General features: G+C 55.8%; 1 protein-coding gene across 1 annotated transcript in view; it reads left to right on the top strand.

The window, feature by feature from the left end:
* CACNA2D2 (calcium voltage-gated channel auxiliary subunit alpha2delta 2) overlaps positions 1 to 24,697 on the top strand; it is a gene marked incomplete at its 3' end in the record, with an annotated part of 212,088 nt that overhangs the window by 148,784 nt on the left and 38,607 nt on the right. Inside the window, exon 3 of the mRNA XM_084269755.1 lies at positions 20,098 to 20,157. Within this exon, the coding sequence (XP_084125881.1) occupies positions 20,098 to 20,157 (60 nt within the window). The remainder of the gene's footprint in view (positions 1 to 20,097; positions 20,158 to 24,697) is intronic.

Below are 24,697 nucleotides of genomic sequence, written 5' to 3' on the forward strand. Positions count from 1 at the left end.
GGTGTTTCCTTTGAATTTAGTGTAAAAGCATTGGCAGACTTCAGACAAGGAGGTCTGCAAAGAAGTGGCATCAGGATGCTGGGGAGTGTTGTTGTGGCTACCCTGCTCTAACCTGCACCGTTGACTTTTACAGTTGAAGTCTTCGGGTTCAAACTGGGTTGTTGTCCACTTGGTGTTGCAGTTGGACTGATGATCACTGTAGGTCTCTTCCACCCACCTTCTCTACAGCTATCTCAGAGGAGGTTGTAGTGAGGTGGAGGTTGGTCTCTTTTCCCAAGTAACAAGAAGAAATGGTCTCAAGTTTTTCCAGGGGAGGTTTAGATTGCATGTTAGGAAACATTTCTTCACTGAAAGAGTGGTCAGGCACTGGACCAGGCTGCCCGCAGAGGTGGTGGAGTCACCATCCCTGGAGATGTTAAAGAAATGTGTAGATGTGGCACTTAGGGACGTGGTGGTGTTGGGTTAATGGTTGGACTTGATGATCTCAGGGGTCTTTTCCAACCTTAGAGATTCTCTATTTATTCTGTTCTGGTTTCTGGCAAGTCTACAGCTGATACAAACCTCTTAGTGTAGATCTTTGTTAACCCAGTTCTGTTCATCTGGGATGAGGAACAGGGCTTTTGCCAAACAGCTCTGAGAAAGTGTGGAGGGAGCTGGAGCCCCCATCTCTTCTTCAGAAAAGCAGCTCCACCCTGGCTCAGCTAAGCCGATGGAAATGTGTGGCCAGCCAGGGCTGTGATGGAGCACCTCTCATTACCCAGGCTCTGCTGAAGCCATGAAGCCTGTAGTCCACCTCAGCAGCCCTGGGTGGAGGTGGGAAGGCCCTTGCAGATGGTGTCTGTCTGCTGTGGGGCCTGGTGGTAGTGTTTGCCACCCATTGTGCAAATAGTCCCTGTGAGGAGACAAGTCCCTGCCCTGGGAGGCAGCGAGTCAGAGCAGTGGCAGGTTTGAAGAGCCAGCTGGACAGTTTTATCACCATTAATATCCCTGGTAGTGATGCAGGCCATGGCTATGATACAAATAATTAAATCTCACGCTTCACAGCGTCAGCTGGTCGCCTGCTGCAGGCAGGAGTGAATCTCCTGTGTGGAGTGTGCACAACTGATTACCTCTGGTAGAGGCATCTCCTTACATCGCCTTCCTCTGGCTTCTTCCTCAGTTTCCTTCCTCCCAGCTGCAGCACCAGGGCAGCCCCTGCTCCTCCTTCATAGAAGCCCAGGAAGAGAGTTGTCTTCCCAGGTCCCTTGGCCTGGGTGGAGGCAAGGCCAAACATGAGCCTTCCCCAAGCTGCCATCGACTGTCTGCCAAGCCATGTCACAGGCACCCTGGCCAGGTGATGCTGGGGACCCCACACTCAAACCCCTCTTGGTGCTCCCCTCTGCTGCTGTTGGAGGCTGGAGGTGCTTGGAGGAGCAACCTGGTCTGAGATGGCATCCCAACTCCGTTGCCTGGTCTGCAGGTCAGTCTGCCTGCCAGGGACATCCTCTGCTCTTGCCCTAGGGTCTCCAGGCTGTTTGCCTCCCAGCTTCTGGCAGTCCTCAGACCCTGAATCCTCAAGATCTTTCCCTCTGGGCTTCCATAAAGCACTTGTCCCCTGCTGAGCTGGTGGCCTCATCTCACAGTGTTCTTCAGCCTCCTCCTCACACAGAGAGGCTCCTCCTTCCAGGCTGACAGCAGCCAGATGCTCACACGTTGTCTCCTTTCTCCATGGCATCCTTCCACCCTGAGTTTTAGCGTATTATCTGAGAAGTTAGGCCCACCCTTGCACGTTTGTCAGCAGCTCAGACACCCTTGAAATCTTCTCCATTCCCTGGGTATGGGAACACGTCCTTCCCAGCAGCCTGGAAGGATGAAGATCAGCAGCACGATGACACCAGGTTATTGAGCAGCGCTGGCTTAGCAGGTTAGCGTGGCACTGTCCTTAGCTGGGGACAACTGAGCTGCTGCTGCTGTGGTTCTGTGTCTTGTCAAGGGAATGGTGGTGGGAAAACTGAGCAAAGAATATTTTTCTATTTTTCCTTTTTCTTTTTCTTTCTCTTTTTTTCTTTTTCTTCTTCTTTTTTTTTTTTTTTTTTTTTGCATTCCTAAAGATTGGGTATAATCAGAGCTAATCAGAAAATTATGAGCTGTCTGATTGCTGATTAGATTCCTAATGTTAATATAGTCAAGAAGCCTCTCTTAGCGTTGTATTTTAAGGGAAGTGTAAAAATAACGTCTTAGAAGGAGCAAGCCAGAGCTGCTGGAGCAGCAGGGAACCCAGTGCTGGCTTCAGGGAAGGAGAGCAGGGTTTCACCACTGGCAATAAATCCAGGCCAGGAGAGAGGGAAGGGACAGGATTCACCCAGACTGGAACCAGGAGGGCTGCAGAGCCTGTGAGGGAGAGCATAAAACCAGCCCTTCCCCACGGGTTGGTCCTGGCCCAGAACCAGGCCGGGGGATTTCCTGCAGGTCGCTTCCCTTCCCCACAATTCCAGTCTTCCCAGAAAATCCAGTTCATGCATCTCCAGGCACCGTGGCCACACCTCACCTGCTGCTGATGGCAGAAGGGAGCCTGGGGGGTGCCTAAAGCTGGTGAGCAGGACTGGGCTGTCTGAACCCCTGAGCAGCGGCCTGAAAGCCAGCTCGAGGCCCCTTCCAACCCCTATGATTCTGTGACCATGGAGGGAGGGGATGTTCAGCCGGTGTGGCACGCTCGGCTGGAGTGGCAGAGGTGCCAGCGTGGGAGCTGGGCTGGGCTTTCTGCTCCTTTCCCCTCAGAGCCTTCCAAGACCCCTGCGTTTGGGACGTTGGCTGCATCCAGGGTTTAGGCCTCAGCTCGCCCAGTCACGCTGCAGGATGGTCCCAGTGCTGTCTCAGCCAGGCAGCCTGTGCTGGGAGGGTGGTGTTGGCTGCTGTCACCCACTGGGAGCCAGGCAGAGCACTGGGATGGGATCAGCTGCCCCTGCTGCCTGCACTATCACTGCCTGCCACAGCTTGCTTTCCAAGACCAGGGATGTGCTGAGTGTTGCTCAGCACCATCCCTACTGCTCTTCTGTTTCCTGGTTTCACAGACACACCAAGCCATTAGGCCTGGCCACGTTTTTCAAAACTTAAAAGCAGGAAACCCAAACATTACCCCTCAGTGGGTGGGAGAGCTGGCAGGGCAGGGGCTGCAGAGCTGCCATGGCTGCAGCAGGGCATCCTGTGCGTGAGCTGCTGTCCTGCAGCCTGGGAGCGGAAAGGCTTTGCTGCCATGGGACAGGCACTTCTTGGGCAGGAGGAAACTTCAAAATAAAAATTTAAAAACCCAAACCTGAAAAGCTTTGCTGATGCTGGTGGAGCTGTGGGTTTGAGTGTGGGCAGCCCTCGCCTGAAAGGCGGGAGTGAGATGCTCTCTGGGGTGCTGGTGAACACAGAGAGGATGCTCTCATGGGTGCTAGTGGGAGCTGGGGGAAACCCTTGGCCTGTTGTGCTTGGCTGAGCCGTTGCAACCGCCTTTATCCTAGAATCACAGAATCACAGAGGTTGGAAGGGACCTCAAGAGATCATCACACCCTACCAAAGCAGCTCCCCAGCTCACATTGCAAAGGGCGGCATCCAGACGGGGCTGGAATCTCTCCAGAGATGGAGACTCCACACCCCCTGGGCAGCCTGTCCCAGGGCTCCCTCACCCTCACTGGGGAAAAGTTCTTCCCCATCTTGCTGTGGAACTTCCTGTGCTCCAACTTGCAGCCATCGCCCCTTGTCCTGTCCCCACAGACACTGAAAAGGGGCTGCCCGTTTCCCCCTGCATCCCACACTTCAGATATTGATAAACATTCATAAGGTCCCCCCTTAGTCTTCTTTTCTCCAGGCTGAACAGCCCCAGCTCACTCAGCCTTTCCTCACAGGGGAGATGCTCCAGGCCCTTCATCATCTCCGTAGCCTCCTCTGGACTCTCTCCAGGAGATCCCTGGCTTTGTTATCCCAGGGAGCCCAGAACTGGACACAACACTCCAGGTGGGGCCTGGCCAGGGCAGAGCAGAGGGGAAGGGAGGATCACCTCCTTCGACCTGCTGGCCTTCCAGAAGCAGAACTGGAGGGAGATGCTGCATGGTGGGGGCTGAGGTTCGAGTTTTTGCCTTTATTTCCTATTCCAACACCGAGCATCAGCCCATGGTGTCCCCAGCATGGGGCTGGTGCCTCACACTGCACAGTGCAGCTGCCAGCTCTTTCCACAACTCCCCCCTTCCCAGTCCCCGCCGGCGCGGTGATAACTCCCCAGCTGAATGGCAGGTATTATGCTCTGGCACACTAATGTTCCCATTAATAAGCTCCTTGCCATTCAGTGTGTGTTTTACTTTGATTCATCCCGATGGCAGTGCTATATAATGGACTATATACTGTAATTGTCCCCCATTGTCACCACTTAATAACTTAGTATGATGTTATCGCAGTAATTCCCATACTTTTTTGCAAACTTTGATGAATTATTTTGTTCTTAGTGAATTAAAAAATAAAATAGATATCAGGAACTGGTGAAAAGAGGCAGAAGTTAGACCGAAGTCTTGTCTAATTGCAGAGCAGGCTTCATAATACGAATGTCCATAGCTGGCATCCGGGCTGCTTTTGTTTCTTACCCTCCTGGAACAGGCCCCTGGGCCAGCTGGGAAGGAGCTGCTATTAAATATCATCTCTTTTTTAAAACATCTCGATCAGCAGGAGTTGGCTTGGCGCTCAGGCTCTTGCTTTGCTCACTCCTGACAAGTCTGACATCAAACAGGGCAGATGGGACTTTTTGGGGTTTTTTTGGAGGGGATCCTCCCCCTCTGCTCTGACCTGGTCAGGCCCCACCTGGGGTGTTGTGTCAGCCTGGAGAGAAGACTAAGGGGGGACCTTATGAATGTTTATCAATATCTGAAGGATGGGATGCAGGGGGAATGGGCAGCCCCTTTTCAGTGTCTGTGGGGACAGGACAAGGGGCAATGGCTGCAAGTTGGAGCACAGGAAGTTCCACAGCAACATGGGGAAGAACTTTTCCCCAGTGAGGGTGAGGGAGCCCTGGGACAGGCTGCCCAGGGGGTGTGGAGTCTCCATCTCTGGAGAGATTCCAGCCCCGTCTGGACACCACCCTGTGCAATATGAGCTGGGGAGCTGCTTTGGCAGGGGGTTGGACCCCATGGGCTCTGGGGGTCCCTTCCCACCCCTGGGATCCTGGGATTCTGTGACTTAATGTTGGTGTCCACGGGTCAGGGTGATGTCCGTGGGGTGGGTGCAAGAGCCTGTAAGAAAGGTGAGCAAGAGATGGTGGTCATTGTGCGTGACCTGAGCATCTCAACGGCCCCAAAACCCACCTCTGTGTTTGAGGAGGAGTTTGGGCCCAAGGTGTGAGCAGCAACAGGGTGGTAGAGCTGTCCTGCAGCCTGGACAAGCACCTTCTCCACCTTTCATCTCACGGGTTGCCTCTCCAAGTTAGATGTGCAACATCCCACCAGGTATTCATGGCTCTCAAGCATTTGTCAGCGTCTCTAGAGCGTTTATGGTTCTATTTCTGGCAGGGAAAGGAAAAGTCCAGCAGAGATCAAACCCTAAATGCGATGAAAATCAAGGCAGGGAGATGGATACCGGGGCTGGAGTGCCCCGGGTGGGAGGTAGTGGAGGGCTCCTTCAGCATCCACGAGGCAGCGGGCAGGGACCTAAATGAGTTTTTCCCAGTAACACATGTCCTGACCTTTTTTTAGAAATGAAATCTCTTTTATTAATTTTTTCCTTTTTTATCAAATCTGTCCGGGCAACATTAAAGATCCGACTGTGGAAAAGGTCAGGAAACGTGTAGTTGTTGAAATCTTGTTCCAGTTGATGGCTTTTCCCTTAGGGGAGCTCTTCCACACCTTCTCCTCCCCCACCTTGGTCTTTAAAACACAAAGTGTCAGGTCGCCTTCAGCTCAGGGTTTAATGGTGCTGCTGAAGCAGGATGGGGGGCCCACCCCAAATGCAGTCCCTGGTGAGGGGGCTGTAGGGGCTCCAGCCATGAGGAAGCCAGAAATCCTGTGCCCCAGGGAAGGGAGAGGCTTCTCAGGGTGGGGGCTGGCCTGCAAGGAGGGCACCTTCAAATAAAGAAGCCCAAGGCATGAGCACAGTGGTGAGAATGTGTTTTGGGTCCCTCTCCTTGGCTCTGCTGGTGAGGGTGGAAGGCAATCATGCCTGTGGAAGGGAGAGAGGGGAAGGTGAGCTCTCAGCAGCTGGACAGGAGCTACGTGCCCCAGTTTGCAGTGGGAGGTGAGAGTGCTGTCCTAGCAAAGGGACCAAGAGAAGGGACAAGAAGGATGTGGGACTGTTGGAGAGGGGTCAGAGGAGCCACGGAGATGCTCAGAGGGCTGGAGCAGCTCCCCTGTGGAGAGAGGCTGAGGGAGCTGGGCTGGGTCAGCCTGGAGAAGAGAAGGCTGTGGGGGGACCTCATTGCAGCCTTCCAGTCCCTGAAGGGAGCAGAGAAACAGGAGGGGAATCAGCTTGTTAAAAGGGCAGATAATGGCAGGACAAGGGGGATGGATTAAAGCTAAAGGAGGGAAGGGTTAAATTAGATCTTAGGGGGAAGTTCTTTACAGAGAGAGTGGTGAGGGGCTGGAACAGGCTGCCCAGAGAGGGGGTGGATGCCCCATCCCTGGGGGTGTTCAAGGCCAGGTTGGATGTGGCCCTGGGCAACCTTGTGTAGCTCCAGGCCTGGAGGTTGGTGTCCCTGCCTGTGGCAGGGGGGTTGGAGCTCTGTGATCCTTGGGGTCCCTTCCAACCCAGACCAGTCTGGGATTCTATGAAGGGAAGAAAGAGCCAGGGAGACAGGAATACAGTGAGGGTGGATCTTTATTGAAGCTCACTGAAAAAATTATCTTACAGGAATGCCAGGAGTCTGTGTGAGTTGGAAAAAGGAGAGACAGAGGGTGAAGATGAGCAGATACATCTCACTGTTGGGCTGGGTGGGCATCAGACCCTCTTGCGTCCATGGTGGCTGGTTGCTGCTGTTGGTTCCTCGTTGTACTGAACAGAAAGGAAGCTGGGTCATGAGGTGGGCTTGCTGTGCTGTAAAACTGCAAAGTCAAACAATGCTTACATTGAAGGCTCCAAGCTAGAGAGACTAGGTGGACAGAGGGGAAAGCCAAGGCAACAACCACCCCACTCTATCAGCATGGCAGTTGTCCAGCAACCTGGACTTGTTATAGAGTCTGTAAGCATGAACACAGGGAAGGGAAACACTGCATGAGGGTTTGGAGCTTTGAACAAGGAGGCAGAGGAGGAGGAAAGCAGGTTGGGACGTCTTGCCAAAGAGCAGTGAAGCCTGAAGAGCCTGAGCTGTGAGCTTTGCCAAAGAGTAAGAAGCTGAGGGACCAAGAGAGGGTGAGTGAGCTTCTTGGTCTGAAAAAGGGGTGCACAATCCTTGCTTGATCCAGGACACTGGGGCAAAGCACCTGAATAATCCCATCAGCCCAAAGGGCCTCTCAGCTGACCCCTGCCTCACTCAGGAAAGGGGAATAACTGCTCTGGAAAAACAAAGCCAGGAGAGGAGAAGAGGCTGAGATGTACGTGTTGTGCCCCTGGACAGTGTATTGGTTTTCCCTCCTTGCTGGGTGTGAGTTTTCCTGGTGCTCAGGGTCCAAGTCAAACCCCAGAAGCCTCTGCTCACATTTCTGCTGTTGTGTGGTGTAAATTCCTAATAATGGACTTTCCAAGTGAAGCATATCATTTGCTTGAGAGACTGTCAGGCCATCTTTATGCATCATTTTTGTGAAACTTCAGTGATAGGCAAGCCCTGAGAGGCCTCCCAGCCCCTCCCAGGCACTGCTGTGTGTCCTGCTGCTCTGTCCACTCCTGTGTGCAGCATCCAAAGCCATGGGTCCTCCTTGGGAGGCTCCACTCATTGCAGTTTCCTCTCAGATTTTCAAGGGCACTCTTTCCCCACCCCTCAGAGAGGACCTTGTCTTTGCTCAATCTTGTCTTCTCCTTGCCATTCCCCCTTTGCTGTGTGTGTTGGTGGTGAAGCCCTGGACCCTACTGAGGGCTCTGCTGGGCACTGTCAGTGATGTCCCCATGGCAGAAGAGGATGGTGACAACACAGGAAGGGTGGAGGTGGATGGATCCCAAAAGGATGGAAATAAGTCCTGATGATCCACCCACTCCTGGCAGCCAGGAGGGTACCCCTTGCGCAGTGGAAACGCTGGAGGTAGATGTAGGAGCGTTGGTGTCACATTGGGAAGGGACAGTTGGTGACCAGCTGGGTGTGCTGGAGATGTGGGTGTGCTGGGGTGACAGCTGGCCAGTGGCACGGGTGGGGAAGGATGGTGTGACAGTGGCTGAGGATAACAACCTGTTGCTGGCTTGGCCATCCTGTTTTCAAGCTCAGGGCACACAGTGGTTCGTGGTTGGTGAAGAGACAAGGTCCAGGGTCTGGGTGTGAGCAAGTCCCAGAGCTGGGGGTGTATGTGATGGGCTCTTTTTGGCCCTTGCTTCTGCTTGCTCCCACCTTCCTGAAACTTCTTCTGGGTGCCAGCCAACCCACTGCCTGGAGCTGGGAGCAAGGCAGAACTTCTGAGAGCCTGAGGAAAGCTGGCTGCAATTACAGGACTTTTTTTTTAGAGCAAAACACCTCTAAAAAGTCCCTTCCAGGGTTTCTTACGTTGCTGTTGCTTTTCCTTGGTGTTTTAAACTGGCAACTTAAACTGCTTTGATCCCATTTATGTTGTGATGGAGCAGAGGTGGAACATGAGGTTACTGATCCTCATGCCTGACCCCTCTCGGGCCATGGGAGAGGTGCTGGGGGTGTTGGGGGGGCACGAGGAAGACATCACACTTGTCTCCAGAGGATTTCCATCCAGGAAATTTTGGGTGCTCCCCTCAGGGCTTGCTGGAAGCACAGGGTGGTGACATTGTGGTGTGTGCTGGGGTGTGTGTGGGGGGGATTTCTACACACTCAAAATATGCCTGATCACAAAAACTTAATAAGGGAGGAGCTCTTGCTGTGCTGCTCTGCATGGAGATCCCCAGGCAGCAGCAGATACCAGACGAGGGGCTTTTTAAAGCTCACACAGCAGAGCGCAGCGAGAGGTGGTGCCTTAAAATAAATCGATTGTAAGTGGTTTCCAGCTCAAACTTTCTCTCAGCCTCCACTCGAGTGAAAGGCAAAGAGAAAAAGGGGAGCATTTCAAAGGTGCTAAAAGCCTCACCCCCCACAGCACTGGGGAGCTGCAGACCTGCTGGGGTGCAGGCGGGATGGGCAGCTGTGCTTTGGGTTCCCAGGGATGCCCCTCCTGCATTCCATGGGAACTTCCTGGTTGTTTTGCACCCCTGCAGAGCACAGGCAGGGCAGGGGGAGCCACTCAGAGAATCCCAGAATCACAGGGGTTGGAAGGGTCCTCGAGAGCCCATGGGGTCCAACCCCCTGCCAAAGCAGCTCCCCAGCTCATATTGCACAGGGCGGCGTCCAGACGGGGCTGGAATCTCTCCAGAGATGGAGACTCCACACCCCCTGGGCAGCCTGTCCCAGGGCTCCCTCACCCTCACTGGGGAAAAGTTCTTCCCCATGTTGCTGTGGAACTTCCTATGCTCCAACTTGCAGCCATTGCCCCTTGTCCTGTCACTGAAAAGGGGCTGCCCATTCCCCCCTGCATCCCATACTTCAGATATGGGATACTTAAGGATGGGGTGGGCAAGCTGCTGGGCACAGCATGGCAAGTCTGCCCCAGAGGGAAGGGCTTGGGTACTTGCCCATTTGCCAGTGATAAGCAGTTTCCCTGCTGCACAATAAGGTTTCAGGTGACCAGAAGTAATTCAGGTCAAGATGTGCTGAGGTCCCAGGGCAGTCTCAGCTTCTGTGGTGTCAGGAGGATCAGCAAACACATTAGTTGGCATCTCCTCCCACTGCTGCAGCCCCATCTCCTCCCCAGATAAACTCCAATCACTCAATCCAACCAGCTCCCTTAACCATGCTCAAACAATCTGCAGAGCTCCAGCCAGGATGGCCAAGCAGGACTGGTCACAGTTCAGAACCCATTGCAATAACCACCAATTATAAGAGAGAGGTTCACTTAAAAATCAATTTTACTTAGAGCTTGGGGGAACTTTTGGGGGTTTTTAGTAAATAAAAAGGAAGGGATACAGCTTGCCACTTGGGCAGAGGGAGGAATTTGTCCATTCAGGTCTTTGCAGCCAGAGCCTCCAAAGCACAAAACATAAACCCGTCCTTATCCTGCCTTATTTTGGGGAGAAGAGGCCCACGGTCAGGATGCAAGATGTTGAAGGGAAGGAATAACCACTTGTATCAGTATAGGCTGGGGGTGACCTGCTGGAGAGGAGCTCTGTGGAGAAGGACCTGGGGATCCTGGTAGATGACAGGTTGGCCATGAGCCAGCAGTGTGCCCTGGGGGCTGAGAGACACAATGGGATCCTGGGGGCATCAGGAGGAGTGTGGCCAGCAGGTCACAGGAGGATCTGTGATCCTCCCCCTCTGCTCTGCTCTGGTCAGGCCCCACCTGGAGTGTTGTGTCCCATTCCAACCCCTATGATTCTGTGACCCCCACTGTGCCACTGCCACTGAGAACACAGCAGAGCCCTGGAGTTACCTGTCCCCAAAGCAGCTGACAACAAGAGCTCACCCAGCTTTTCACTTTGGGGTGTGTGGCTGGCAGCCCTCCAGTTAGCTGCTGTGCTGCAATTCCTGGGGGACTCAGCCTGGGATAGGACACATCTGTCCCACCCACAGCTGGCAGACCACACTTGTTGGGTGTTTGGTGTCCATCACCCCTCTGGGGTGCTGCTGACATGCCCCAGCTCTTCAACATCTCCCAGGAACCAAATACCAATATCCCAGCTTCTTCCCCAGAGAGAATTTCTTCCTTGCCAGCCAGGATTTTGTTAAAGTGATTTAAGACCAGTTAGTCCTTTACTGGTCTGACTGCTGTGGAAGTGGTGGACCTTCCATCAGGAATAGACTGAGCTTTCTCTGCCCCACTCATTTTGTGAGCTGATGCTCCAGAAGAGAGCAAGAGGTGTGAAATGAGCATGATCTAAAACTGCTGGGCTTGGATTTATCCCCTGGGACAGCCTTTGAAAAGCCATTTTACATCCTTAGTTTTCTTCTCACCATCAAAAGCTCCCTAAATTTTAGGCAAGAGGGACTGATGTGCAGTCCTGAGTTCTATTCCTCTTGAGGATGGTGATGAAATGGACATGAGGGTCCTGCTGGCAGCTAGCTGCAGCAGCTCCATCTCCTGCTGTCCCCAGGGATGGGTTCAGATCAGGCTGAGGTGGAGGAGGTGGCTCTTGTGGCTGAGGGACAGCAAGTGACAGCTGCCAGAGCACTGGCCTGCACAAGCACATCCTCCTCCTTAGTGTCTCTCCAATCTCAGAGGCTCGTGGTGCTGCTGGCTGAGGGGCAACCCAGGTGCCCTGGGACAGGGACAGCACAGAGCAGCTGAAGGCTCCTGCTGAGCCCCTCCTCTGGGATCTCAGAGCAGAGGGCCCTGCTTGCTTTTCCATTGGCTGTAGAAGATGGAGAAGGGTACTGTGGCTGCAAGGAGCAGGGCAAAGGGGAGAGAGCAAAGTACTCAGGTCCTGAGCAGAGAAGGGAAAGTAGGCCTGGTTTGGCATGCCAAGGGACCACCTGCATCCTGAAGCCAGGCAGAAGCTCTTTCCAGCTGGGCTGGAGCGTGGTGGCATTTAGCAGTACTGATCAGAGGCTCGACTGGGGGCTGGCAGATGGGACACCCATACACAAGAACAGCTGGAAGGGGGATCCAGGGAACTCCAGGCCTGTCAGTCTGACCTCAGTCCCGGGGAAGATCATGGAGAGGCTCATCTTGGGAGCTGTCATGCAGCACATGTGTGATGCCCAGGGGATCAGGCCCAGCCAACATGGGTTTACAAAAGGCAGATCCTGTCAGACTGACCTGATCACCTCCTGTGACAAGGTGACCCGCTGAATGGACAAGGGGAAGGCTGTGGATGTGTCTGCCTGGACTTCAGGAAAGCCTTTGACACGGTTTCTCACAGCATTCTGACTGAGAAACTGGCTGCCACTGGTCTGGACAGAGGGACCCTCAGCTGGGTTAAAAGCTGGCTGGATGGCCGGGCCCAAAGGGGGGTGGTGAATGGAGCCAAATCCAGCTGAGGCCGGTCACGAGTGGCACCCCCAGGGCTCAGTCCCCCAGGGCTGGAGGGCAAATCCTCTGAGGAGCAGCTGAGGGAGCTGGGGGTGTTCAGCCTGGAGAAGAGGAGACTGAGGGGAGACCTTCTCCCCACCTCCCCTGCCCTGCCAGGAGGGTGCAGAGAGGTGGGTGATGGTCTCTTCAGCCAGGGGACAGGAGATGGGACGAGGGGCAATGGGCTCAAGCTGTGCCAGGGCAGGGTCAGAGCAGATGTGAGGGAAAAGTTCTTCCCTGGCAGAGTTGTGGGGCTGTGGCACAGGCTGCCCAGGGAGGGGCTGAGTCACCTTCCCTGGTTGTGTTAAAAAAAAGGGTAGATGAGGTACTCAGGAATATGGTTTAGCTTAGGATGGGAATGGTTGGACTTGATGATCTTCAAAGGTCCCTTCCAACCTTGTGATTCTGTGATTCTGTGTTGTCTGACATGAGAGCAGGGTTTGCTGGTGAAGGGTAGGGGGATGTGGGAAGTGGTGATGCTGGTGTGGCCAAATTCCCTCTGCTGGCTCCATGCAGAGGAAGGGGACGCTGAGACAGGCCAAGCCTGCCTGTGCCTGTCCCCATCTTGTCCATCCTGCATCCCATGTCTCTGTCGCACTCCTGGTGGAGGTGGGAACAAAACCAGCACCCTCATGGGGGCACAGCACCCCCATCCCTCTCCTCCCTTCTCGGGAGCAGTCAGGGTGATGAGGTTTGTGGTTTTGGAAAGCAAATGTCAGCCCTCAGAGAAGGCATGAGTGCCAGGAGAAAGGTACTGTTGAGGAGCATCTCTCCCAGGGGAGAGGAGCTGGAGAGCACACTTGGCAGGGCTGGGCTGCTGCGGGATGCCTGGTTAGCTGGGCTGTCCTTCTGCCCTGGCTGCACTTCTCTTTGCAAGAAGCTGAGCTCTTGGGAAGGGCTGAGCAGTGCTCTCCCTCCTGCACTGCTGCAGGAGCACTGGTACCTCTCTGACTGGGGTGTCTCACTCCCCCCTCCCTGTCAGTGTTAAACCTGGTAATGGTCTTTCTTACTCGTAAAAAATCATGGCTCTGGAGGAGAAGGAGTAGAGAAGGATGCTGGCAGGGGAGCAAGAGCCACGTGCTGCTGCCTGCAGAGCTGTGAGTTACTGAGGGGGTCAGTAAAGCAGGGGAGGTTGTGGCTCTGCCAGGCTCTCAGGGCTGGGTGCTGGCTGTGCCACTGCCCCACCTGGGCTCTGCAGCAGCTCTGGCACTGGTTTTGCTCCAGGTTTGGGCTCAGGACCCTCGCTGGCTCTTTGGAGGTGTCCCCCCACTCACTGCCCTGCCAGATCCCAGCACAGAGCACCAACTGACCCAGCACCAAGCTCTGGAAGTCCTTGGGGGATTCACCACCTGCTCTTTACTGTTCAGCAGGGGCTTCATTTGCCCTCCCATGGGCAGGAGGGCGCTGGCAGCCAGCCGGCTCCATCCTTCCTCGGGGACGGGCTGGGTCCAGGTGCCAGAGGAGGAGAGATGGGCTCCAGCCACCCCTTTCCCTCTGTGCAGTGAAGGGAGTTATTGACAAACAGGTTAGTGCTCTGAAAGGAACACGCTGCAGCCTGTTTGAAGCTGCCTCCTTGGTCGATACTGAGCTGTGGCTGAGCCTGCTGCCGACTGGATTTCAGATGCCGGCTGCGAGGGTAATAAGAGCCCTGGGATCAACTGTCTCGGAGATTATTACAGGATGAGATGCTTCACTGCTTTACAGTGTTTACTCAGGATTTATATTCCCTATGTGTATATAAGGGGTTGTTGTCTTTTGTCACTGGTTGATCGTTGTGTGATGGCCGTGTGCGCACGCTGTGCTGGTCTGGCTTGCTCAGGGGTGCATGGGGATAGGGGAGGCTGGGGGGGAGAGGGACAGCTGGGGTGGTGGCAAGAGGTGGGACCATGGCACAGCGAGAAGCTGCCCTGTGCTCTGATGCACACAGGCGGACCCACACGGAAGTGTGTGAAGCATATGGAAGAGGCTTTCACCCCCCTGGATGCTCCATGGTGACAGGTGCGGTTTGAGGGAGCCCCATCCATGACGAGGGTGTTGATGCTGGAGGAGAGGGCTTGAGCCATCCTCATTCTTCTGTTGCGGAGGAGAAAGAGCTGCAAAACCAGCTCCCAAGGAGTGTTCCTGCCCAGGGCTGGGGTTGCTTGGCTTTGTCGAGTGGGTATTTGTTTTCCACCTTCTTATGTTAACCATGTTTTCTCACTCTGGGAGGTGGGCTGGGATGATGAGATGCTGCATGGACCTCTCTGGTAGTGCAGGGCTGCTGAAACCTCCAGCAAACATCCCTCCTTCCAGCTGCGTGCTGGGGTGTGCGAGGTTGACACACCACACGGCGCTTGGGAGGTGCCGAGGCGATGGGGACAGTAATGGCCACGTGGGTGGGAGGTAAATGAAGGTTTAGCAGGAGCAGCTGTCCCTTAGAGCACATCTCCCTGGGCACACCGCTGCTGCATGCTGGGCCACTGCTGGGCTCTTTCTTCCCAGCTGCTGGGAGAAGCTGGGAAAAATATTCCAGGCTCCCTTGGGAGCATTCCCCAGAATCAGCACAGGCATGGGGCACTTTGTGTCCCTGGGGAGGCTTGAGAGTGGCATCGCTGCTGTTCCGCAGGGCTGCTCAGCCTCCTCTTGCAGGGTGTTGCTGTAATCCTGCTTCATAAATCCAGCCTTGGCCTCTGACCTCGCTGTGCCGCTCCCGTCTCTGCTCTGCTGCCTGCCAAGTTAAAGCCCCCAATGTGATGGGAGTGGAGACAGCCAGGGCATACTTATTGAGCATGGGGGCTGGGAGGAGAGATGTAGCACAGCGTTGGACCAGTTTCCCTTGGAAGCCACTACACAAGAAATGGAAGCAGAGAGCCAGACACGATGGGGGAGAAGGGGTGATGAGGAGGGGTGAGCAGCGCCCTTAGGTGCTGCTGCTTTGAGGACAGTCCCACATGCACTGTCCCCTCAAGCAGCAGGGATGCTGATGGCAGGGACGGTCCCTCCACCTAGAGAGAAGGTTGCAGCCTCTGCCTGTGCCAGCTCCAATGCTCAGAGCATTCCCTGCTGCCTTGCTCCCAGCAGCTTCAGGGCATCAGACCGACTGTCCCCCCACACACCCTTCCCCACTGAGATGCTGCTGTGGGTGAACACAGGTGGTCAAGCCATGCTCGGCGTGGGGTGGGCTTATGGGTGATGGGGACTGAGAAGCAGGGTCCTGGGGCAAAGCAGGGTCAAACGAGCAGCTTTGCATTGGGCTGTGCCATCCCTAGGCAGGCCAAGTGTCACCCACCTTGCTCCCCTCCCCGGGAGGACACGCACCCGGCCCCGCAGCCTTTGCCACCGCCTGCCCTTCCCGTGTCTGTGCTGCCCTTGGAGAGCTGGTGTGAGGAGCTGGCAGCTCTCTGCGGGTCTGCCCGGCTGAGCAGTGAGGTGAGGAGCAGTGCCACGCAGAATACCAAAGAGGCCAGGGCATGACACAGCCCATGCAGTGCCTTCCCCCTCGCAGAGCCCCCGCCGCCAGGATCTCCAGACACCAATCCCCTGCAAATCCCCCCGCTGGCCTTTCATGACCTGCAGAGTCATTTCAATTCAGCGCTTTTCAGCCTCTAAATCTCCTGTCCTCAGCCTCTGGTGACTTTCTGGGGAGAGAACTGTGCTCCTTAAAGAGCCAGGGCCAGGGTGGTCCCTGCACCAGAGCCTGCTGGAACTCTGCAGTTATTTCTCACCCATGTTTTATTTTTGGAAGATTTTTCTTGCCACTGGGACCACCCAATTGACAACCCCAGGGCAGCCCCAGGGAGGTTGTAGTGGCTGCCCTGTACTGCAGTCCCCTGCTGTGTGTCCCCTGCCCAGCTCCCTGGTGCTCTGCCTGCAGGCTGGACATCTCGCAGTCCCTGCACGCAGCACACCTTGAGATGGACTGATTGATCTGTAACACTTGAAAAATAATGCTTTAATCATTATTAAGGATTAGAAATAATTCTGGAGCTGTATCGATCACAATAACATTATTCATGATGGACTCATTTGGCATTAATGGGGATGTCCTGCAGCAGCATGTGGCTCTGGGCAGAGCATCACCTTCCCTGGGGACACAGGGAGTGTTGCTGGAGGTGCTGTTCATGAGCAAAGCTGTCCCAAATAGCCCCCTCAGGAGCTTCATCCTTACAGAGGGTCCCAAACCCAGTGATCGCCCACCCTGTTCATGGCAGCAGCATATCTCAGGGCAGGGGCTGGCCAGGGCTCCCCTCTGTCACCAGCCAGGGACAGGACGGAGCTGCTCCCACAGGAATCCCCCAGCAGGGATGGAGGCATGTAGAGGATCCCCCTCTGTCCTCCCAGTCCTCATCCCAACCACAGCACCAGGATGTCTTCAGCAAGGAAGACACTGCAGAAGAAGCAGCTGGGAGTCTCTGGGGCAGTTGCTGCAGGGTGGCCATGCAGCAGAAGCCGGGAGTCGGAACCCTACCCGGCTGTGGCTGCGCTGTCCCCCTGCGGGCTCCCCATCCCTGCAACGTGCCATCTATCAGAAAGGAACATCTGGATTATCAGTGTAAAAAGAGAACAGCCCACAAGTCGTGTCCAGATTGACTTTGATGAATTGACATTTTCCAGAGGAAAAATCTCTCCCATCGAAGTGTTGTTCCTGGGTGTAGCCATCCCTCACTGCACCATTTGCAGCCCTCCAGGCTCTTCTCACGAGGCGATGAATAGCTAAAGATGTCCATAAATCTCACCCTGGCCCATAATAAACAAACAGGCTCTTATCAACTATAGAAAAATGCATATTTCATCACTGCTGCCTTAAACATGACTCGGAATAAATGCTCATCTTTAATAATCAGGCACAGAATCCCAGAATCGCAGGGGTTGGGAGGGACCTGGAGAGCCCATGGGGTCCAACCCCCTGCCAAAGCAGCTCCCCAGCTCATATTGCACAGGGCGGCGTCCAGACGGGGCTGGAATCTCTCCAGAGATGGAGACTCCACACCCCCTGGGCAGCCTGTCCCAGGGCTCCCTCACCCTCACTGGGGAAAAGTTCTTCCCCATGTTGCTGTGGAACTTTCTGTGCTCCAACTTGCAGCCATTGCCCCTTGTCCTGTCCCCACAGACACTGAAAAGGGGCTGCCCATTTCCCCCTCCATCCCATACTTAAGATATTGATAAACATTCATAAGGACCCCCTCTAGTCTTCTTCTCTCCAGGCTGAACAGCCCCAGCTCACTCAGCCTTTACTCACAGGGGAGATGCTCCAGGCCCTTCATCATGTTCATAGCCTCCTCTGGACTCTCTCCAGGAGATCCCTGTCTTTTTTATCCCAGGGAGCCCAGCACTGGACACAACACTCCAGGTGGGGCCTGACCAGGGCAGAGCAGAGGTGGAGGATCCCCTCCTGTGACCTGCTGGCCACACTCCTCTTGATGCCCCCAGGATCCCATTGTGTCTCTCAGCCCCCAGGGCACACTGCTGGCTCATGGCCACCTTGTCACCCACCAGGACCCCCAGGTCCTTCTCCACAGAGCTCCTCTCCAGCAGGTCACCCCCAGCCTGTACTGATTCCAGCTGTTATTTCTTCCCAGGTGCCAGACTCTACACTTGCTTTTATTGAACCTCATTTGGTTTCGATATATAAAGGGAGCACAAAAGCTTGGGGAGGGCAGTGAAGTGCAGGACATGGGTCACAGCTATTCTCAGCCCCTCTGGAGAGGTGAGTTCCCCAAAAACTGCCCTCAAAATTAACCTGAGTCGGCTGTCCTGCCCAGCCACACAAAGCTCTCCCTTTGTCTTGTCCCCGGGACCAGACCCATAGGTAATTCTGCTTCAGTGCTCAGCTGATAGCTGATCTTTCCCCTTGGCTGCTGGCTGTTGAAGGCAGGCACTCTGATTGTGTGAAAGGGAGAGTTTCCACCGGTGTGTGCTGAGATTGTGTGGTGATGGATACGTGTTTCCCTGCATCTGATAAGAACGAGCTGCATCCTAGGGAGGGACAGATTTATGATGCCTCTCACTGCTCATCACCTTATGTTTGGTTACCTGTGCTTTGCTGTGCTCCCAGAAGGCAGCAGCCCTGCTCCCACCACGCTGACAGGGCTGGGTGCTGCTGCTCTCACACAGGTAATGGGGACATGGAGAGGAGACACTGTGAAGCCTCGGGGCTTCCTTTGCCCTGAGCATCCTCTTGGAACTGCTGAGGGGTTTTGCATCCCTGTGTGCTTTACTTCACAGCCTGAGGTAGCACTGAGTGTCTGTGCTCCCCAGGAGGTGATTTAGGGTGTTGTAGGAGTGGACAGCCCTGGGATGGCTCTTGTTCCCTCTGTTAACGCCCTGTGCCTTCCTGTCACTGCTAGCCAAGCACAGTCCTGCCCAGTCCCCTTGTGTGCTGGCCACAGCAGTGCTGGGTGTTTGATAGGGACTGCACCAGCACAGTGATGCCAACCACATGCAGTCCCAGGACCTCCAGGTGCTGGGATGGGCTCCTGGATGCTCTCCTCAGCCTTTGGCCCTTCATCCTAGCCAACTCAGAATCTGGAGGTGGGCAGGGCTTCCCACATCACTTGCAGAGCATGGAGCAGAGCAGCAGGGAGGTTTTGACTGATATTAGGAAAAGTTTCTTTGCTGCAAAGGTTGTCAGGCACTGGAACAGGCTGCCCAGGGAAGAGGTTGAGTCCCCCTCCCTGGAGGTATTGAAAAGCTGTGTAGGTGTGGTGCTTAGGGATATGGTTCTGTGAATCTAATATCACATCCCACTGGGGGATGGAGTGAAACAAGGAACAGGTGATGCAGCCAGCACCTGCCACATCTTTGCTTGAGGCATCTCCCACCACCTCACCAGGGAGCCTTCCTGAGCTGCAGCAGCCTTGGGACCTTTGTCAGTAGTTAGCCCTGAGCAGGCTGAGCACTCAACCCTGGAGCTGACACCTCTGCAGCATGTGTTCCCTGAGAGCCTCCTAAAGCTGGCAGGGAGCAGGTGGGCTGTGCAGGCTGCAGAGATAAACCTCCTGTCCCTGTGAGAGGTGCCCATCACCCAGGGTCCTGGCAGCCCTCAGCTCAGCATGCTGTGCTACCTCCAGCTGGGCTTTGGCATGGGTCAGGTTGTACAGCCCTGGGAGCTGCCTTCACCCCTGGGGTCTGTCAGGAGATGGAGGGGAAGGGCTGGGTGGCTTGTTTTGTGCTCAGCCTGATGGTGCTGCCAGCTGCCTCCAGAGCCATTGGGGTGGAGGTGTCTCCTTCGGAGATTCATGCCCTTCGGTGGAAGAAGGTTGTGTGTGTCCCAGCCATGGGTGAGACCTGGCCAGGCTCAACCCCCAGAGCCTCCTGCAGCAGGCAGTGATTGCAGGCAGGGATGCTGTGTCCACACTGCAACTGGTGTCTTGCAGACAGGGCTGGTGCCGCTGAGCTGATGGCCCCTGAGCCTGCCACAGGAGTGAAGGAGGGCATGGGAAGGGGTTAATTTGGGTTGACAGAGCCGTGCACCTCTGGGCCCCAGTGCTGTGATGTTTCATGGGGTTTTTCAAAGCATTTTTGAAGGGTCTGCTCTGCCCTGCAGAGAACTGGGGGCCCTTGGCACAGGCACCTGTTTCAGCACCTGCCCTGTGCCGCAAATGCGAGCCTGCCCGGCTCCGGCTGCGAGCCAGCAGCCACCAAGCAGTGATGGCTCAGCCCTGCTGGAGTTCAAGTGGCAGCAATTCCCCTGGACACACCAACTTGCTCCAGGAAAGAGAGGGGACAGCAGCTTGCTCCAGCAAGCAGAGGAACACAGAAAGCACAGCAAGCTTTCTGTGCCTGGGCCATCCTTCTCCAGGCATCGCTGCCTGCATGCTTGCCTCCTACACCCCCACCCCCTGTGGAGTTAGGGTCCCCAAAACAGGGGGATGCTGGCTGCTAGGGCAGCATCCACAGTCCTGGGTTGGCATGGGTGATGCCCAGCTCCTCTGACTTTCCCTGGGCTGACTTCTCCTCTCCACTTGTTTTGCAGAGACTTGCCAACGCAGCAGAGAAGTTCCAGAAGGCTCACCACTGGCAGGACAATATCCGGGTAAGGCTCCACGTGCCCGACTGCTCCCACCTGCTTCCCTCCTGGGTGCTGAGCCCCACGGTGCAGAAGCACTGCCCATGGGATAACTTGGGACACAGGAATGTGTTCCTCAAACCATCCCTGCTCCCACCCCTCCTGGTCCTTCCCTCCATGCCCACACTCTCCACCCTGTGGCAGTGCCGCTGCTCCACACGCGGGCAGCCCCAGCGCTGCCGCAGCCCCAGCGCTGCCGCCTGGCAGCACTAACGAGGGCAAACGATGTGATTTTGGAGCTCCAGGAGAAAGCAGGAGGGGGAAGGTCAAGCTGGCAGCTCATCACTGAGAGTTTGGGGGCCAGGGAGATTCTTATCCCCCCCACACCCCCATCTTGGGTTTGGTGCCAAGCAGGGTCTCACACGGGGTGACTCACGTGCCGGCTCATCTGACAGCGGTTGCAGTGGGGGCTGTTTCTGGGGGAAGGAACAATCTGGGCTGGGAGAGGGAAGATGCAGGTTTAATGATTGCATTTGACTTTGTAATTCTGGCGGTGATAGCACTCAGCAGGAACCTGGAGGATTCTGCCTGGAAATGCTCTCAAATTATAACAATAATACAGAAGGAAGGGAAGATTGTTTTCCTTCTAGTGTAAATGGAGTCTACGAGAAAAAGTCCTCCTGAGCCACCCAGCTCCTTCCCCCCTGGGTTGGGCCAGATCCCCAGTTGCTGAGGGGAAAGTCCAGGGACAGCCCTGCTGGAGGGGGATTTCTCTGTCTGCAACCAGGATCTGCTCAGGGAGAGGGGAGATGAGGACCTGGGGCCACATCCTGCCGGTACAGACCCTCCTGCACTTGGTGGTGGGTTTGACATGGAGGGGAAGAGGCAGGAGGAGCGGAAGAGGTGTCAGGCTGCTCGGCTTTCGGTCGCCACGCGGCCAGTGTGGGGTGTGTGATCATGGCCAGTTCTCGTGCCCCCAGGAGCTGTGTCCCATAGGCACCCAGGGAGGCCAAGCTCATGGGGACCTTCCCTTCATGAGAGGACACGGCCTCACCAAGAAGGGGCGAGTGTCCCTGCTGGCCCTCCTGTCCAGCAGACAGTTGTCATTGTCACCAGCAGTCACTGAGACCTTCCTGCATGGGTGCACAGCTGAATGAGGGTCATCCCTTTCTGGTAAGGTTAGGAGGGTGACAAGGTTGTGGGCACAGGCTGGTGCTGAGGCTGGTGCCTCGCCAGCACCTGGAGTGAGCCCTGCCTCTGTGCCCAGCCCCAGGGGACACAGCAGTGGCTGAATCCTCCTCTCACCCCCTCCCACAGCAGCCCCAGGCTGCTGGGACGCCCTTGGCTGGTGGCTTGGGGCTCCCAGGGTATGCAGACTGCAGCGTGGGTGCAGCCATGGGCATCTCCCACAGGCTCTCGCCTCCATCCCTGGCCCATTCTGTGTGTCCTCTTGGGTCCAGAGCCCTGGAGTGTCTGATCCTTAAGCAGCACCCACAACTTGGCCACGGACACCCCAGGGACATCATGGTGGCCCCATGCACCCTACAATGGGTTGGCACCCAAGGGTGCATGCCCTGTGGGCAGGGCATGGGCAGGGCAAGGAAGCTGGAGCAATGTCCAGGTGTTTCCTTGGTGCTTCTGTTTGTCCCCTGGACCACAGGGACAAGCAGCCTCCACACTGTGGGGGCTTCCGTGTGCCAGGTCCCCCTCCACAGCCCCAGGGAGCTCTCTCTCCATGCAGACCTGGCTGCCTGGCGCCCTGAGGGGGATTACAAACCACGTTGAGAGAGGCTGTAGGGCCAGGGAGCTCTTGGCTCCTTTTGCCATTCACAGCACAAACCTTTCAGAAATCCACTTTCCCAGGGAAAAAAAAAAAACAAACCAGAAAGAGATGTTTTTAATCGCACTGTTTGCAACCACTTAATCAAGGTAATTAGGAGCGAGTCACCCAGAAACAATGTGCAGCCAGGCGGCACCGCAGAGCTCTCCGCAGCTTTATCAGGACAGCCCAGACCCGCCTGGGACACTTGATGGACTGGCCCAGTTGCTGGGTGTTTGCTCCCTGGCAGCTTTTCCCAGCTCTCTGCCTGCCTCAGCCCTGCTTCCCAGGCAGAGGGGCTGCACAAAGGGCTCTCAACACTCAAAGTCCTCTGTAGCAGGGTAGAGCACGGTCAGACCCCGCACGCCGGTACCGGTGACGATGGCTCTGCTGCGGTGCTGGCAGGGAAGGAGGCAGAGCAGCATCCCCAGCTCCTGCCTCTCTTTCCTTCCCAGTGAGAGGCTTGTTCCTTCTGGCAGCGACTCCCGGTGGGAGGCTGGGATGCGACGCATCCCAGCCTCCCACCGGAGTCGCTGCCATCGGAAGGTGCCCCTGCAGATGCTGAGTGTGTGTGCTGCATTAGTGCTAATGGCAACCCCATTAAACCTCCCTGCAGATGGGTTGCTATGGAAGTCCAAGGGAAAAGGAAAGAGGAGCAGAGCCTGGGAGGCTGCTGCCCACCCGTCGCTCACAACCCATCGCTGTGGGGAATGTTGTAGGGGAGGGGGGGGTCCCTTTTGGTTTTGCCTTTCCCAGCTACTCTGGCCTGCCCAAAGGGATTGAGATCAGTCTGCCACCTTGGGGGGGGGGGGGGGGGTGTAGAATGCTTCCCCCTTCTCAGCATGCTCACCCCACACTGTCCTGTCTCATCCCTGCTCCTCATCCTCACCCACCCTCAGGCCCCCTGCGTCTCCCAGCCAGGCCAGGCTGGGGCCACGTCCCTGCATGTCCCCCAAGCTCCCCTGCCAAGCACTTTCTTTATCCAAAAGCAGTCTTAGTCCCAAGGTTGCACGTGGGATGGCTCTGGGGCACCCCTCACATTGTCCCTTCATCTCATTTCACTCCAGGGATGGGTGGCAGCTGGAGGTGGCACAGTGGGCAGAGACAGGGGGACAGCTGGGCAGGCTGCTGCTTAGGACTGTTGTATGACCCTCCCTGAGTTGGAGAGGGGAGAGGCCGTGCCTTTCCCCTCCTGCACACTTAGGGTCTCCCAGGGGTGCACGTTCATCTGCCAGCAAAGGCTTGGTGGAGCCCCGGAAAGGTGGGACCTGTGTCCCCTCCCCACAGGGTGGGCTCCCACCACAGGGCACTGTGACCGCCTGGTACTGCTACCATAAGAGACCACTGAAAATTCCCAGTTTGCAGTTGCCTGGCTGACCAGTTTTCCCAGTGAGTAGCCCCTGGACTCGCATACAGGGCTCTGCAGGGGGTCCACCAGGACAGGCTGGCTCCACTTGCACAGAGCCACAGGCACCTGTCCCTCAAGGCACCTCACGGCTGTCCTCCCACTCTGGATGTCCCCAGCTGTGTCCCCGAGCCCTGGCAGCGGTGCTGAGCCCACACACAGACCATACCCAGGCGGCAGATGGAGGTGGTAGGGCTGCCATACTGTTTCCCAGCTTTCCATCCTCCCTTTCCCACCCTGCTCAGGTGAGGGACCTGCAGAATGTACCTATAAAACCACTAGAAGGTCCTGTTGAGTTTTCTGGTCCCACACTCCACATCAGTCCTCGCTGACAAGCTGCCACGCTGCTCATCAGGCATCCTGGCAGGCTCCATCTTCTCCCAGCTCCTCTCCACCCCTGTGCTCTGAGTTCCTCCAGGATTTCCTAGTGCCTCAGGTTGCTTTCCACACCTTCAGCCTCACCCCAGCACCAGCAGCAGGAGCTGGGACATCCCACAGCCCCATGGTGTGAGGGAGCAGGGACCGTGCTGGCCTGGGGGTGATGCCATCAAAGGTGCAGACCTGCACCCTGAGCCATGGAATGCATCCCAGGGCATCATCATGGCTGAGTTTTGGCCTGCTGGGGTGGCCAGAGCTGTTTGTCCCTTTAAGGGACCCTGTGACGCTGTGGAGAGCCAGCCCCACCTTTATGTGTGCTTGGCAGGATTATATAAATTGCCTTTAAAAGTTGACTTCTTTATAAGCCATTTTCTGCTTCATAAAATGTTTATTACTGTTGTTTTTCTCCCAGTTCTTCCTTGCTGCATTTTCCATTGCTACACTGGGAAACTCCCCTCTTCCTCCACCTGCTGCCCCCCTTCCTCTCCCCACCTTTTGGGCAGGAAAAGGGGTGTTTGAAAGGTCAGAGTCCATCAGGCTCTTTCTCCTTGGAAAAAAAAAAACAACATTTCAGTTAAAAAGAAGTAGCTCTGCACTGAGCTGTGGATGTCAGGGCTGCTGGGGACTGAGTTTAACCACTGTGCACAGCACAGGTGCTTTTGGGGTGCGGTGGCAGGCGCAGGGGTGGCAGAGGGAGCCCTGGCAGGCCCCCACTGCTGCCCCCATCCATAACCCCAGCCTGCAAACGTGCAGGCAAATGACAAAGCCCAGATAATTTCAAGCTCCATTAGAAACAAAACTCCGGGGAAAACGGGCTCGTCGTTTGCCAAATGGGAAGAGACAGGAGGAATAACAGAGATTTCGCTCCCAGCCACCCAGGGAAGGTGAGGGGTAGGGCATGGGAGGGGGATACACACACAGGTGGTGGCACAGCGGGGTGGGAGGATGTCTGGCTGGAGCCCCGG

The sequence above is a fragment of the Gallinula chloropus genome (genome assembly GCF_964237585.1).
Source record: "Gallinula chloropus genome assembly, chromosome: 12".
NCBI lineage: Eukaryota > Metazoa > Chordata > Aves > Gruiformes > Rallidae > Gallinula > Gallinula chloropus.